Source organism: Haplochromis burtoni, unplaced genomic scaffold (assembly GCF_018398535.1).
Source record: "Haplochromis burtoni strain Fernald_Lab_line unplaced genomic scaffold, NCSU_Asbu1 Contig_196, whole genome shotgun sequence".
NCBI lineage: Eukaryota > Metazoa > Chordata > Actinopteri > Cichliformes > Cichlidae > Haplochromis > Haplochromis burtoni.
This window is the reverse complement of record NW_024582557.1, coordinates 60,399-77,955: the sequence shown is the minus strand read 5'-3', so window position 1 is coordinate 77,955 and position 17,557 is coordinate 60,399. Positions and strand designations below refer to the sequence as shown.

General features: G+C 39.0%; 1 protein-coding gene across 2 annotated transcripts; it reads right to left on the bottom strand.

Moving 5' to 3' along the window:
- Nucleotides 1-2,410: 2,410 nt before the first annotated feature.
- On the bottom strand, nt 2,411-13,127 carry LOC102303673 (cationic amino acid transporter 2). 2 transcript variants are annotated; one of them, XM_005935309.3, is made up of 12 exons: nt 12,965-13,127; nt 12,471-12,835; nt 11,910-12,065; nt 11,642-11,807; nt 10,286-10,416; nt 8,774-8,996; nt 7,682-7,818; nt 7,045-7,147; nt 4,063-4,187; nt 3,697-3,863; nt 3,181-3,289; nt 2,411-3,032 (listed from the first exon to the last, which is right to left on the bottom strand). In XM_005935309.3, exons 1-12 carry the CDS (start codon nt 12,973-12,975, stop codon nt 2,911-2,913), a joined length of 1,815 nt encoding a protein of 604 aa, XP_005935371.1. In that variant the 5' UTR covers nt 12,976-13,127; the 3' UTR covers nt 2,411-2,910. The 2 variants fall into 2 exon arrangements, with proteins under 2 accessions (XP_005935371.1, XP_005935372.1); XM_005935310.3 differs by lacking the exons at nt 7,045-7,147; nt 7,682-7,818.
- Nucleotides 13,128-17,557: the final 4,430 nt, after the last annotated feature.

Below are 17,557 nucleotides of genomic sequence, written 5' to 3'. Positions count from 1 at the left end.
CATATTTTGAAAATAACCCTTCACTCTAGTTTCTGCCTCTAAGTGGTAAATGTAAGACCTTTATACGAGTCTCGAGATGGAAATGATTTGCAAAACACATGCTGTTTCTGCTTTCAAATGATGTACTTGAAGTTACAGAGCACCTTAATGGTTTTTGGGAAATGCCACTTTTGTGTTGGAGTGCTGTGAAATGTGTACGCGCTTCTTGTTAAAGGATAACCTTCTCTCCTCGCCTCCTCGCTCCTGCGCATTAGAGGAAAAATGTGTGTTGCCTATAGCTGTGTCGGCACATCGGGGGAATGTCGCACGCATGTGTGTGTGAGAGTCTGCTCTGATAGCGTGTCAGACTGAATTAGCCTCCGTTTGGCGTGAGCCTGGCACACACTGCTGCCTGCCCTCTGCCCACCACCCCACATATGTGGCCCAGATTAGAATTAATAACCAGCACTGCCAATCATGCTTTAATCACAATAGCTTTGCATTTAGGGGGCAGTGGGAGGTCACAGACATCTGGGCTTTAGGATGGCCAATCTGGAGCAGCTAATAAGGCAAGTTTGCACAAGTGTGTGTGTCGGTGCTCCCCTGATGGACTCATTTTGAGTGTTGGTGGTGGCAGCTGCTCAGGTGAGCCCCAGAGACTGACAGGAGGACTACAGGGTGTTTTAAAGTGCAGAACCAAAAAAAACAACAACACACCAGCTGGAAAATATAAGACAGATTAGTGTATAAACTTTATGTTTTTGTCTATCTGAATGGATCAGTATTATGAGTAATATGTGGACCAATGACAGGACATCAGTTAGCGCAAAAGACCAGCATTGTTATTAGCAGCCAGTAATATTATGTACATACAGCATTCTCAAGTCCAAATGTCATGAGAGGTATTTCACTTCCAACATTATTTAATTGACCTTTCCTAGATGACGGTCCTTCCAAGGAGGAGGATAGCATCTGGGAGCAGACAGGTAATCTGTACAGATGGAAGGATTTAGAACACTGATGGCCCATCAGTGGCCAAGAAGTTTCTTCAAAACGGCTTCTTGAAAAAGCACTACATACCATAGACTGTATGTAAATATAGTTGTAGCCCCTATGGCACAACCCTCTATTTTCAGACTCGGACTTCAAAGCCTTAGTGACAGAGTTTTGACCAGTATTATGGAGTTGTGGAGTAAGTAGATGAGATTTAGATTAGTGGGTGCAGTGCAAGTTATCAGGTAATCCTGATATCAGCAAGCTGAATTCATAAACTGTATGGAGAGCAAAAAAATGCTATGCTAACTCCACTCAGTGGTCAATGGTGGAATACCGTAACTCCTGAAAACAAAGTGAATATCGGGGCCAGTTGCATAAATTCATGAGCCAAGCTTCATGTAACAGTCGGTGAATATTTTAATTTGGATGTACAGTTTTGACATTTTCATTTTACTGTATTGAAGTTTTGTTTGATGCTTGAAAAGTTCTGTGGTGGATGGATAACAAAAGACCACTGTTCATCACCCATATCCACTAAACAGATGGCACAGGTTTGCTCACTTCACTGTTTTTTTGTATTAATGACACAGAGACCATCTCCCAACCTGGTAACACAAATCAAATCTTTACCCGGTAGGTTTAAATGTTTTTTGTTTGTTTGTTTTTTAAAAAAAAAAAAAAATCGTGAACAGTGCAATAAAAGTGATTCACGGTTAGTCACGAATATACCACCAATGTTTCACCTCAATAAACAGCTATAGAGCAGTATAAGAAGGAATGTGTGGCTCTAAAGCCATTTACAGATTCTTTCTAAGAAAACTGAAGAACGTCATGAAGAACTTCACATGTATAAATCTGACTTTTTCTGAATACCATAGACCTGCCATCAGCTGCACACTTTTGACCACATTCATGTGACTTCATGACGTTTGTGTATGAAGGGACGATATGTGTGCATAATAAAAGGCCCTCATAGATTGCTCAGTCTCAGGCTACACTAATATGGGTCATAACTAATAACTGGTTGTGCCACCACTGCCACCAACTTCAATCAAGTATTTGTAATAACTAAGAGCTACAAATGAGAGAGGGGGGATATAATAATAACAATAATAATAATAATAGATTGCATTAATACAGCGCTTTTCAAAGCACTGTACAATTCCACTATTCATTCACACACTGGTGGAATGAATAGTGAAGAAAATTATGTCATGAATGAATGAAAAGTAGTTTGGTCTTTGGAGTATTCAAGGTGTCCCAAAGTTTTCCACTCGAAATTTGATTAGTCTAGCACCGTGAGTGCACAGAACACGTCGTCATTTTAATTTGGCTCAAAGAAAAACCTTGCAGAACGTCTTGAGAGCATTTTTGATATCCCCCCCCACCCTCAATACAATTACTGCCAGTGTAAATCAAAGGTAAGGTGTACTTTATTTTAATCAGCCATTATGGTACCAAGTGCTGAGGAAATGAAGTGTTTCAGGTTCTTCTGCACTCCGACAGTGACAAAATAAAAATACAGATTAATAGTAATTAAGTATAACCTAACGGGAAACCATAATTTCTTCACTTGAACCAAGCTTATTTAGGTACATTTAGTTTACTTTATTTTTTTAAACAAATTTACCCCGCCCCCCCCCCCCCCCCCCCCAACTTCAGAAACATACATCAATATTTAAAAAGTGAAATATTAACTCAGAAATACTAACATTAAACAACAATAGCCAAGATTGCATAACACAGATTGACTGATCAAACCAAAACAGAAAACTGCAACATTTGTTGCCATGGTAATATTTAGTTCAGGCAGTTGTTAGCTAAACAATATGCATCAAAGGACACATACCAGCTTCATGTTAGTCAGGGTAAAATTCCAAAATAGGATTTTAAGGTGATTTCTTGATCATCTTAAATATTCTGTGGAACACAGCATCAAGCAGCACAATCCACAACATTACTGCTTATGTTATTGCTACTAAGCTGATCATGAGCTTCTTGGAGTCTTTGTTTCTGGACACTATGACGAACTCCATAGCCAAAGTATACGATCAGACCTGAGAAAAGGGGATAGCATGCCATGAACTTTCTGTCTTTAGTCCTTAATACATCTATATGCTCTCTACAATGATGCAAACCTGGAAGAATAAAAGCATTTGATAGCAATCCTAGTTACCTGAAATGGCTGAAAATGCACGCTCTTACCAATTGCCATCCAAACAGCATAGCTGACCCAGGTTTCTCCTTCCAGTTGAACCATCAAGTAGGTATTAATGAAGACACTTAAAACTGGAATTACAGGTACACAGGGAACCTGCAGAAGGATATGAACCCATGACTGATTTATATATGTCATTTTGACTTTAGAAGTTACACTTTTTCATTGTTTTTCCTAAGTAAAAAGGCCAAGTGTTTTCTTGTTTTTAAGCAGGGACAGACAGTACCAGTACTCTCCTTACTATTCCTTCTTTTTGGAGTTTAACAAGAAGAAGAAGAAGAAGAAAAATGTCAGCCAGCATTTGCCCACTGGTTGCCCTCCCTTTAGTAAACATGCCGTACATTTATTTGCTATAAACTTTCTGTGCCCTGCAACAGACCCTTAGTGAGGCCCAGCAACTGACCCCCAAATAAGCTGTATTCAATGAAAATCAATAGAAGCAGACTTTCAAGAAGCATGAAATCCTACATTTGGAACCAAGCGCCCAAAACCATCTGCTTTACCATGAAAGAAGCTTTAGTCCTGCTCTGTGGCTGCCTCCAGATGATAACAACGGCAAGGACCAATGTCAGCACGAGGACAGAGACGAGGAGCATGCTCCATAGTTCCCGTCTGCTGAGTGAGTACAAGGCCTCAGACAGGAGCACGGTTAAAACGATTACCAGGAACACTGGGGAGAGGTAGGAGCTGTCAGAAAACATAATACTAGAATTTTGTTTCATTTCTGCATTCTTAATAGCAAAAATTATTTTTAATGAATAGTGTTAGCAGTATCTGCTCAAGATACAAAGTATCAAAGTGAAGCAGCTGTCAGGAGCCTCAGCAAATCAGGTGGGGTGTGTGTGGCGGGGTGATAAAGGATGACTCACAGATAATGATGGTGAGAATGGTGACATTTTTAGAGGTACGGTGGGTAGCTCGAAATGGAGGCCTGAGCACATCCCTTATTGAGAATGGCTCCAGTCTGAGGACAAAACCAGCATTATCTTTGTACCTGAAACAAAACAAATAAACAAACAAACAAACAAAAAAAAGTCAGGCTTACATCTAATCTGGAACTCTTGTTTGACCAAGTCATTTGCAGTAGAACATACACATGCCAAATGTTTAAAACAGACATTTTACCTTTTCATGAAAAAAAAAAAAAGGCTTATTTTGAATTTGATAGCAGCAACACCTCAAGATTCGGGACAATGCTCTGTTTACAACGGTACACAGTTGTAAACAGAGCATTTGGGAAAACACCTGGGAATTATAGAGAACAGTTGCTTGACTTTTGGAAGAGGAACATTGTCACATTCTTCTTGTATTTTTAATGTCAAAGTTGACTGCATGGTGGGCATTTCAGCACACTAGTACTATGAATCTGTGTTGTTGCAATAGCTGCAGTTAAGCATCATCTTGATTTAAAAAAAACAACAACATCTTGCTGAAAAGAAAGTGTCCTGCTCAAAAAAAAAAAAAAAAAAAAAAAAAAAAAAAAAAAAGCTGTACATACACTCATGAGTAGGGATGGGTACCGGTGTCCGGTGCCATGATGGCACCGGTTCTGACATAAACGGTAGTAACCAGACCGAAAAGCAGCGCACATTTCGGTGCTTTTTTTTTCCTGAGCTGTGATACACTTCTAGCCAATCATTTTACGTTTCGAGGATAGTAGGCGGGTCCAGGTACGTACGTTCTTTTAGAGCAGAGCTACAGATTAAAAATGTCCAAGGCGAAGCGGTCAAAGTCTGGCTGTACTTCACAGCAAAAATGCAAACTCAGCCGCAACAAGTGCTTTAAGCTGATACTGTGATCTGGGGCCTGGATCTCCTCCATACCTGCTTCATGCCCTGGGGGACGGGCTGTGCTCCCCACACTCCCTAGCAGATCGTTACATGGAGAAACCTTTGGAATCAAGCATGCTGATCCACACAGGTTGCACACAGGTGTACACACGGGTTTCACAGACGCGGACTACACTTTCTTGGCTGCTGCCTCAAAGCACATTGTGCGCTGTCTATCTTGCGTGCTGCACAATATCGTTTATTATTTAGTATCTACTGATATCTACTGCTAGCTAGTTTATTGTGATGGTGCCGTTTTTTTTATTATGTTGCTCTTTGTTGTTTGCTTTCTCTTCTGTTTTTTTTCTCCATACAGGTGACCCAGGTGTTTGTTTTTTTTGTTTTTTGTTTTCTTTCTTCCCCCCCTTCTCACCGTCTCTTCTCCCCTTTGGTTTTCTTTCTCTCCTCTCTTTCTTTCATTCTTTCTCCCTGTCCTATCCCCCAGTCATGTCTGTCCCGTTTGTAGCAACTGAAAATAAAATAAATTCATAATTATAATAAAGGTCAATCAAATGGACCAATATGGCAAGGCCATGATGATCCACTTGGTAAAATAAATCGCTTGGCATCTTTCTTGGCCTTAAGACAACAATTCTGATGGCTAAAGATCCAAACGGGACACAAAAAAAAAAAAAAAAAAAAAAAAATTGATACTTGATACTGTCAAAGGAGGTAACACCTCGAATCTGATGAAACACCTGGCGACGCATAGCGTTTTTTTTAAAAGCCGAGAAATGCGCCGTATTGATGATGGCAGCAGCCGTTCTTCTCTGCGTGAGTAGCTTAATGTTGTTCGTGTGTAATTTACGTTGAGTAGGCTAACCACGTTATTACATTAATGCATGTAAGGTGAACTAGCAAACACTCATAGCTACATGCGGCTGTCTTCTTGTTTGATGGCAGATCTCCCTTCACCCTGGCCAAAAAGGCTAAAATGACCAAAGAAAAAGTGGAAAACAGTTAAACATGAGAGGTTTTTGGACAAAGTTTGTGTTTTTTCCATTGTTTAAGCACTGCTTCCAGCCAAGAGTGATACCATATATGCCCCATAGCTGCAGAAAAGGCTAACATTGTTATCTTTTTACAAAAAAAACAGCTGAACATGAGAGGTTTTTGGACCAATTTTGTGTTCTCCATTCTTTAAGCACCGGCACCGTTTCAAAAGTACCGATTTGGCACCGGTATCGGATAAAACCTAAACGATACCCATCCCTACTCATGAGTGTATCTTGTTAATATGGGGTTATATATCAGTTACTTTCAACGGCTCTCTCTTCAGGATAGAATGATTGTACAACATGCATATATAATCAAATGATTGGGATGAATAAAATACATAAACCATTAAATATCAGTGTATACATTTTATAGGTTATCTGTGTTTTACTGTGATTAAAATAAAGGTGTATTAGATTTGCAAATCATTAGTACCATGAAGTTCTGCCTAAAGTTTGTGAGCTCACATAAATTAATTTGTATATATGTAGTTAGCATTTTGTCCCAATGCTATTTTGCACTAAGTTCAAAGTTTGCATTGTATAAATGCTGTAAATGTTCTTCCAGTGATGTAGGATACATCATCTATTCACTAAACTCAAGACGATAAGTCAAAACAGTAGTTGATCCATTCTAAAGATATTGGACAGGATGGGCTTTGGGTGCTCGAAGCATAAAAGCACTATCCATCCATCCATCCACCCATTTGCTTCCGCTTATCCTTTTCAGGGTGACGGGGGATGCTGGAGCCTATCCCAGCTGTCATAGGGCGAGAGGCGGGGTACAGCCTGGACACCCAGTCTGTCGCAGGGCCAACACACAGGGACAGACAACGATTCGCACTCACATTCACACCTAGGGCAATTTGATTTCCAGTTAACCTATCCCCACAAGCTGCATGTCTTTGGACAGAAAATGCCCAAGCAATCTTTATTCTACTGGCTAGTTTGTTTTTGTTTTTTTACAAGAATATATTGTTTTTTAGTGAACAGTAGCATATGTTAATTTGTTAGGCTGAGTACTAACCTTAATATAAGAAGGCATACTGCAACAAGAGTGTATGCAAAAATGGTCCCAATAGAGCTCATGTCCACCAGTGCCTTGAGGTCAAATAAAAGGACCATGAAAGCTGCAAAAAGAGCAACACACACCCAACTACAGATGACACAAAAGTCTACAATTTAACACTTATCAAAAATGTTTAGACACTAATTTGCTTTGACATTTTGTCAAGGAGCAACAGAAAGACCCTGTGTGCAGAACTAGAGGCATCAATGACAACTACAACATTAAATAAGATAAAGCCTCAAATGAGTCAAGCAGAAGAGGGTGTAAAGCAGCTTTACAAATTCAGAAAAAGTGAGAAGGTAACAGAAAATCTATGTTAGTCCCAAAAGTTTGATTCTGTCCATCTGGACGTAACGTTTTCAGTGGGAGAGTTATTTACCTCGACAATTGAGCATGCATCAAGACACTATGTTAGATTTACTGGTTGGAACCATTTGAATGCTTATGTCAGTAGCCTCCACCTACAAAATAATTCCAGTTTTGGGTGTTGACATATTGTTGTCCCTCTGCTGCACCTGTTTTTGATTTCGTGAACACCAAAAAAGTTTAAATTGGTTAATAACCTATTTGCTAGGGGTTAAAAGAGCTGCCTTACCAGCCACAGCTCCTGAGGACAATGTAGCCAAGACAGGACTTTGCCTGGAACTCATGTAGCTGAGTGGCTTGAAGAGCAGGCCGTCTCTGGCCATGGCATACAGCACCCGTGGCATTGGCAACATCACTCCCAGCAAACTGTGAATGACGTATCAACTGCATTTTAAACGTGAAATTACAGGTACAGCAAGTTGCACATCACAGACTTCACAGCTGAGCCATAACTACAACAAAGAATGAGATGTAGTTTTATATGCCGTTTATTTGGCTTTGGTAGCACAAACACATACAAGCAAAGCCACTTTCAACAAGAGCTGAACTATGATTTCTGACAATAGGGAGAGCTTCTTTCTACTATTCTTTTTACTTTGTTGCCTATAAGATGGTTAGTACTGGACTCTGGATATTTCCCATCATCATGTTGTACTGAGGTTGAATTATTTTCATTTTTGACAACTAATTAGCCAAATAATGGCTTATTAGATTATGTTCATGGAGCTGCAGCCTTAAGCAGTCTGCTATTCCTCTCTCCAGTCATTGAAATTGACTTTGCAGGTAGTTGTGGCATTTGTGCATGTGAATGAATTAACATGCATCTCGTTCGACAACTTCTCCAGCTTCTGTGATTTAAATTCTAGTATTTAAACAGTCCATTACTTAGCTCTATTTATCATGTGTGTGTGTGGAACTTTGCATACTATGTATTTAGTTTCACATACGATATACACTACACCAAATCTCTGTATAGCTTACAAGGCAATATATTAATCATGATTAGTACTAGTCAGCCTGAGCAAATGGGGTCAAGTATTCCACTGCTTTGAAGTCATTACAGGCTACATCATAACAGATTGCCCTTGCTGCTTTTAGAAAAATGGTCAAATTACAACACCCCCTGATACCAGTGAGGGGCAAAGAACCTTTTTTTTTTTTTCTTCAGGTAAATCAGGCAATTGTGCACGACAATTTAACAAAAAGAAAGAAAAGATTTCTGTAGCACTAAAGTAAATTTAAGCATGCAGTTTTAACAATTGTGTAAATGAATTTAGCAATTGGAACTGACTCAGTGTTTTACAGGTGTACAGATCATTACCTTGTTGACAGTGCACAAAGGGATCCTACAGCAACAGCATACTTTGCAGGCTCCCAGCCAATGTACTCAAAGGCCACAGGTAATGGACTGTGAGCGTCAAGCAGATAGTAGGGCATCATAAGTGTCAGGGAAGCCGACACGCCAAAAAAAGCCACGAAGCAAATAAGCAGGGATACCACAATCCCAAGAGGTATGGCTTTCTGTGGGTTCTGCACCTCCTCTCCTAGAAAAGCAGATGAATTAGACGTACACTTCCTGATTCAGCAAACAATCTAATAATGAAATGATCTACACACAGGTGAGCCAAAACAATCAAACAAACAGACCAACAGATTATTTTGCAACAAAAGCACAAACACTATACTGACAAAAGTACTGAGTCACTTGCACATTACACCTACAGGAAATTTATGACATCCTATTCTAGGCCTACAGGCATTAATATAGAGTTGGTCTCCTAAAACGGCGCCGCAACAGAGAAGGGCCTTTTCCAAACTGTTCCCACAAAGACTTCTCTTCCCTGGAACTAAGGGGCCTGGGCCAAACACAAACAGACAGTCTTATAGCTTTATCCAACCCCCCAAAGCTTAAGAGTTAGTACAATGGAGGCAACATTCTCCTGGCAGTCATCAAAACTAGATTTGTCCATGAGATTTCCAGATAGCAAAGTGTGTGGAGTGATTTTTATTATAATTTTATTTTATTATTCTTGTTGCATGTTGAATCTCTACTTGGAAGCTTGTTAAGATCCAACCATGCAAAATACGATTTTTTGCCATCTTTCAAGTGGTCTTAAACTTTTGCTAGGGATTTGTATTTATTTATTTCAATATACATGTGTACACACACACATGCACGATAGCTATGTTTTGATATCCATCTCTCTATCGTAGTTCTATTTCATCCAGTGCTATTCTCATTGAGATAGGATTTACGATAATCTCACAAATGCCATCAAAGCACAGCTTTCTCCCAGTTTGTCGCCCATAGGGAACCATTTTAAAACAGCTCATAGGGTAAAAAGTAGGGTGTCGTCACACTGCAACCACATCACTATTATTAACTCTACAAACATGCAAATTGAGTATTCTGTAGACTGGAAGTTGCTTCTGCTCACAGTGAATTTTCCCAACACGACTTATAGTTTTCTCTTGGAAAGCATTTATTTCAGAACTTAAAGGCTGTTTTCTTTCCTTTGCTTCAACAACATATCCTGATGTTTTCTGTAAAATTCACCAGGTAGAAGAATAGGCATACTCAAAATTTACTCAGAAATTTTCTGTCAATTTGTAGCTAAGTTACTGTGGTTGTATTTTGCAATGCCACTTACATTTGAATGTGGAATATCCTGGATGGAAGAAATTTCACAAACTAAACTGAATAATTAAGAGATGTGACCCGGTACTTTTGTCCACATAGTGCATTACAGACTGGAATATAATAAACAACCTCACAGGGCAAAGTGTTTGTGGCCAGATGAAAGGTAACAAAGTTAATCCTACTCAAGAGTACCAGTAGCAACAATGCAGTCAAATCCAAAGAAAGCATAGAAACAGGTTGCTGCCCCGGCCAAAGTTCCATCAAAACCAAAGGGGAAAAAGCCGCCAACACCAAAGTCAACAGTTTCATTCGGCTCAAGTTTCCTGCACAAAAGCAACAGTAGTTTCATGACATGATATCACAACGGAAATATCCACATTAATGATGTACATACTATCAGACAAATTGGTTTTCTGCTTGTATAAGAGTTATACATATGACTGAGCAATTTGAGAAATCTTAAATATACCATGAAACTATAAAGAGCACAAAGAGGGGGAAAAAAAAAAGTTGTGAATGAAATAAATCGGATTGTCTATTTAGATCAAGTCTCCTCACCATTTGGGATAAGCATTCTAACGTGGTGGCAGGCAGCTATGAATATACAGTACTGTGTAAAAGTCTCCATTACCCCATTCAAGCTACCTCTTCTTTCTAAGCTCTTTAGATCTCCATTACCCCTCATTTCTTCATACTTTGCTCCCAAAGTAAGCCTGGGCATCTTGTTTTTGTTTAAAGAAATAGTTCTCCTGTCTTCTTGAAGGTCTTTCAAAGTTTTTCTTTGGACACTGGTTGCTTTTTCAATAATTCCTGTCTACTCCTCATACCTGACTATCTTCAGAGTTTTGTTGATCACTTAACACAAACCTATGAATCATCCAAGTGTGCAAAGGGCATGCAAGGAATGAACCAGAGCCAATGTTAAACTCCAGTATGCAAAAAATAAATACACAATAGAGGAAACTGGAGAACTTGAGGAACAAGGAAGAATTGGCAAGCCTAAACTATCAAACAAATTTAATATTGAACAAATATTTTATTTTAAGGGAAAAATGCTAACCAGCCTATGAGAAAAGTGTGTAGTAATTAGTCTTGCAAGAGTTCCAAGAGTATTGAAAAAATATTCTGTGGACTAACAAGATAGAAGTTACAAAATGTGTGGGCTCTTTTAAAACTCTGGCATGACATTAAATCAGGCAGTTCATGCTTGGAAACCCTGTATGAAGGCTGAATTAAGTTCTGCAAAGGAAAGTCGGCTGAAATTCTTCCACAGATCAAGACAGATCACCGGTTATTGTAAAAACTTGATTGTAGTACATATAGTCCCTGTTATCTTTCTCTAATATCAAAATTTGTTTGATGATCTGAAACATGCTGGTGTGACAAACATGAAACCACTAAGGGGGTAAATACTTTTTCACAGTACTGTGTCCAGCATAGTAAAAATTTTCAAATATAAACTGAAACCTAAAGCTGACTTTTGCAGTACACGAAAAAAAAAAAAAATCGATCAGAATGTGAATGAAAATTAGCATAAATAAAACTTACATAATTTCCCAAGTTGCATTTAGAACTGTCTTTTTACTGATGTGCCAGTTTTTGAGATCTCCTTTAATAAAGCCAGAAGTGATGATAAAAATCAACACAGTCACATTTACTGCTGTAAAAACAGTATTCACGATTGCAGACTCCTTCAGACCATATGCAAGCACCCCTGAAAACAGAGGGAAAGATATAAACAGATGTACTTTACCTTTAAGAATGTTTTTCCATCTATGATACAAATAATACTTCATGTCAAAATTGCAAATGTCACCAGCAAGCAACATAATCAGCGCAGCAGCAAAGAAGTCTGGGTATTCAGCCAAGCCAGGCGAGTCCATTGGTGTGTGTTCCCCTAGATGCTTAGCCATAACATTGTGTATCAGGTCATCAAATGCTCCAGTCCAGGCTTTGGCTATACTAGATGTTTCTAAGGAGAAGTTCAAAAAACAAGGCATGGAAGATAACTCCATTAATTGTTATTGTAGGGTCTTTACCAATATAAAAGGCCTCAATGTGACTCTGTTGTGATTTGACACTATACAAATAAAACTGAATAAAATCAGCTTTTACAAAACATTTGAGACTAAGGGTCTTCTTGTGTAAAGAAGTAAATATCAAATATGATCAAATTCCCTACAAATAGAATCGAATAAAAATAAATAATCAGTTCAGGCAGTGTCGGCTTTAACATTTGTCTGTTTTTTCACACTTTCTACCATAAACTGCTGCAAAAACTGGATTTGATGCACAACTACATCACTTGGCATACTGCATTTATGTATTTTGTCAAATACATGGTAAAGATGTATAGTGCCCCCTGAATTCCACTTACCAATGAGATAGGACAGCAGCAGATTCCAGCCAGTCACAAATGCCCACACTTCTCCTATAGTCACATAGCTGTAAAGGTAGGCCGAGCCCATCTTTGGCACACGAGCACCAAGCTCAGCGTAGCACAACCCTGCAAAGACTGAAGCCACTGCAGCAACCAGGAAAGAGATGACGATGCTAGGACCAGCCACTTCCCTCGCCACCTCCCCTGAGAGCACGTAAACCCCTGCTCCAAGCGTGCCGCCAACACCCAGGCCAATCAGATCCAGGCTGGTCAAGCTTCGGCAGAAGTTGGACTGCTCACCTGCTGGCTCCAAAGGCTTCTTACGGGCCAGGGAACGGATGAACGCTAACACAGAATGTATTCTGAAATCAGTAGTACTGTGATTTAACAAAACAACCAACACCAGTGAAGGATTCAAGTATTATGTGGCCTCTCTGTGCCTGACTTTTTCTGGTTTGAAGTTATAATGAAAAGGCCAAAACAAACATTACCTGCTACTCATTTCACAGGTGCTTAGATCTGTTTCTGCTGTGTGGACTAGAAGAGGGGAGAAGAAAAAAATCCCTTCTCTTTCCAGCTAACAGCCCTGCAGACTGCTGCAGCGGCACACCTGACATCAATTCAGCTAATCAGCATGATGATGTTCAGGCCTCCTGTCTCACTGCTTCTATCAATGAATTGTCAACAGTATGAGGTATATATGCTGCATGTGATGGAAACACTTTAATATGCCTTGCACAGATAGAAATACGAATTTAATACTGTTTCTATTTCACAGTAGAGTGTAGATAATGCTGTTTCCAGAAACTGGGAATTGTTTGTAGTGAACAGACACATTACAGAAAGCCCCAGATGTGGCAGCTAACCAAATACCTCTTGGCCTTCACTTCAATATGTCTCACAGGGTTATATGACATGCTGGATGGTTTTTAATTTCCAGCATTGAACTATTCCATCAGAATTTATCTCTGATTTTCAAGCTGCTGGCAAAATCACAGTGTCCAAGCCTGAGCGGAGTTGGAGCCATGTTTTCCTGAGCCCATATAAACAGGTTAGCTACATAAATCCCCCAAAGTTTTTTGCTTCTGGTAATCCATCAGCTCTTGGAAATCATGTTGACATTTCCACTTCTCCAGCTGTGGTCCAGCAGCTTATGGCAACTTTTTCCAGGATCCAGAAACTTTAGACTAAAAACTAAGACTGTGTAACTGTACAAGATTCTTTCAGCAGTCCTGCAACAAATTGTGCTGGATCCATTTCAAGATGCAAATACTTTCATTGTTGTCATTGGTTTCTTTTTCCCTTTAAATCAGATGATTCATAAATGGTATCATCAGCAGCCTTAAATCCACCTTCAGTATAAAAGCCATGGCCTAAATCTATAACTAGCTACAGTGTCACAATGTCACTGTGATATTAATCTAGTAAAACATTTGTTTTCAGACTTAGAGCACTGCTACCACGAGGCCATTAATTTAAGGTCCATTAAGGGTCAGCATCAGATTGGGGAAAGAAAAACACAAAAACTGTGATTTCTATCATTAATCATATGTTAAGTTCTTCTCACTAATTAATAAGTGGATGCTGTGACATGGTTCAAGCAGAATACATCTTTGTTGTCAGTCAGCTGTTTAGCTTAGCTTGTGTCCACATTTAGTAAAACTGTAAAGAAGGAGTCTGATATGAGTCAGTGACGCTCACTTCTGTCCACTAGCAGCAATACTGAGGTCAGTTGTTATTATATACTGAACTTTTCTGTTGATAATCACTGCTGTTTGCCCATGTAGGTGAAACTTTCTTTGAACTGGCTCTTAGTCGTAAATGAACTCCCATACGATGTGAGAATGCAATCACATTGTTTATCAGGGGAAAAGTGTGATTTTTTTTTTAGGACACTAGAGCCTAACATTAACTGGTTTAATCTTAGCTTATTTCCAAGCTAACATAAGAAGAAAAACATACTGAGAAAGAGATCACCAAAATATACATGTACAAATGTTAAATGGTCATATATAGTGAGAAAGAGCTATTTGTGACCTTTAAATTAAAACTAATGTATAAAGTGCGGCCAGTCTCTAGCCAGTTATGTAAAATGTAAAAAGGCGGAGCGGCGATGCCCATCTCAGCCAGTGTATTCCAGATGGTGGGGCAAGATGGCAGCTTCCACAACATGACACCAGCTCCTATGTATTTTTAATAGATAAATGATAAGTTTGTGACATTGTATCAATTTGTTGGAACACATGAATTGTGTATTTAGAAGTACAACATTTTTTTTTTTTTTTAATCAAATCACCTAAAAAAATTACTTACTGTACCTTTTATGGACATGACTTTCAAAATGATTCTTTAACCCTAAAAGAGATGGCTGTGGCCGGAGGTGGAGCAGGTCATCTACTAATCAGAAGATTTTTGGGTTGATCCGTGACTGCTCCAGACTGCATGCTAAATGTCCTTGGGCAAGATATCCTTAAGTTTCTCTCTGATGCATTCATCAGTATGAAAGGGCTTCTATGAACAGGTGTGAATGAGTCAATGAGGCAACCTGTATAGAGCGCTTTGAATGTTCAGGTAGAGTAGAAAAGCACTAAATAAAGTTGGTAAAAATAAAAATTCTCTATGTTGATTTCTTTAAGACCTCAAACTCACCTTGGAGCAGGTTGCCTTATTAATGCTAAAAACCCAGAATGGAAACTGACCTTACTGCTTCCTTTAAGCATCTAGAAGCTGCTTGACATCTTTACAGATCAATCTATAGCTTTGAAAACTGTCTATAATATTCCTTTACAAGTTTACATATTGTAATTTTGCTGTTTTTAATTCATCTTTCCATCTGATAGAAGAATCCCTCCCTATTATGATTTCAGTTTCATCACTGCATGAAGCTACAAACATTTAAATTCATGCCACCAGCATTCTCTATATCCAAACGATTCCCTAACATATATATTAAGCTTGTCAAACGTCTTTCTCATCAGTTCTTTGACAACAACATAATGACTTTAAGGTTCTTCTAGTCTGTAATACCTGGTAAGGTCACAAGATGGCAGCAAAAGTATTCAGAAAAGATCCTAAACTGCTCGGCCCCTCTCTGGCTTTCTAGTTGATGACATAATCCCTTTGTCAATGAAAAGGAGGGAATTCTGTTTGAAATCCAGGAAGATGGAAAAGATTGGGACCCTAACACCTTCAGTCTGTCAGAATTTGATGAAATATCCTTTATTTGTTCAAATAATAAAGTGTTTATAATTTAGTGAATTCAGTGTCTGTATCATAATGATCGCCTTTTAAAACACTGGACTCTTTACCTTCATGTCTTGCTGTAGGCTGTGTGAGGGATGTCTTTGCTCTGCAGCTTTAATAATTCAGCCTGCAAAATTAACATGCACACTGTGACAGTAGAAATACCTCTAAATAAATTCACTCACTCTGCACAGCCCCACCTCCAACATTTGTGTGTGTTAGTAGCTGTGGCGATGGCAGGCAGCCAGCAGTGTTTTTGTGTGTGTGCTTGTATGTGTCAGGACTGCTCTAAAGTTGTTCTCTGCACTCAGTTAGCTCTGTTGTAATGGAGCGGTAATTGTTACGAGTGCACTTTCTCAGAGTAGAAATCAATGCTTTTTCTCATTGCTCTCCCCACACTGTTCATAATGACACCTTTGTGGTGTGATTGCATATATCTGTGTGTCTAGTGGCAGATCAGAACTACCAGAGGTATTTTCGATTTGACCAATGGGTTGTTGGGAGGCTCGGTCAGTCAGTCAGTTAATATGTCACACTCTGAATAATGAGTGACTTAGGATCTCATTGATAGAAGGTTTGTGAATTCCTTTAACATTTATTAGCAAAGCACATGCCAATAAAACAATGACCAATAAGAGCAGAAAATAACTAAATTAAAGAAAAATTATGAAATTTATAGCAACACAAACAAAATTATTTAGACACCACTATCATATTAACAAGGAAAAACTCCCAAAACGCTTCCCTGGGGAAAGATACATTTCTAAGGAAGATTTCAACAAGAGAGCGCTTTTGTTTTTGAGTGTCTTACAAATAAATCAAACAATATGCATTAATACAATGAAAATTATAGAAAAAAATACACAATGATTAGAAGAGAAAACATAGTCATTTAGACACCACTATCAGAATAGTGTGTACACACACCACAACAAATGGGCAGAGCTATAGAACCTTCCCCCTGCATATCAAATCTTAGGTCACTTCTGGAGCATTTTTAAAGAATGAACTTCAGTAGACAAAGCCCTGAGAATCCTGCCCCAACAGAGAAGCAATGCCATGTATTTCTTCTATACCAAACAAATATAAACATCACTATTAAACAGAAATATTACCAAAGTGTGTGCAGAAGCCATGAGTTTAAAACAGTATTAATCACAGTAATGATCCAAATTCCTAATCCAACCCACTTAACTCTGCTTCTCTTGAGTAACATGTCTATATAAATCATTCAAAAATCAAAATGTTATGGCAGCAGTGTGTGGTTTGTTGCCTCTCTGGCTTTGTAGATTTCCTCAGTGTACTCTGGCTTCCTCAGACCAGCAGTCCCCAACCTTTTTTGAGTCACGGACCGGTTATGTTCGACAATATTTGAACGGACCGGCCTTTAAGGTGTCGCGGATAAATACAACAAAATAAAACCACTACCAGTACCAAAAAAAAAGATTTATTCATAACACATGGGAAAAATCCCAGGGAAACCGAGTTAACCATAAAAACAAAAATAACACTAAAAACTGGTAAAAACACTGAAAACGATAAGTTTCACACCCGAGCCTCAACTCTCACGGACCGGTACTGGTATCTGTTGCCCGGGGATTGGGGAGCGCTGCCTTAGACCAAAGACATGCATATTAGGTTAACTGGTGATTCTAAACTGGCCATGGATGTGAGGCAAATAAAGTGCTTGAAGCACACAGAATGTAGTGCTGTATGAATGAATAGCAAAGATGTGACTTGTGGTCTTGGGTCAGTAGGAGTACAAAAGTGTTTTATAAATATAAGGATGTGGCAGGGCGTGGTCTGCGGTGCCACTGCAGGTGAGGTGGACGCACCTGAGC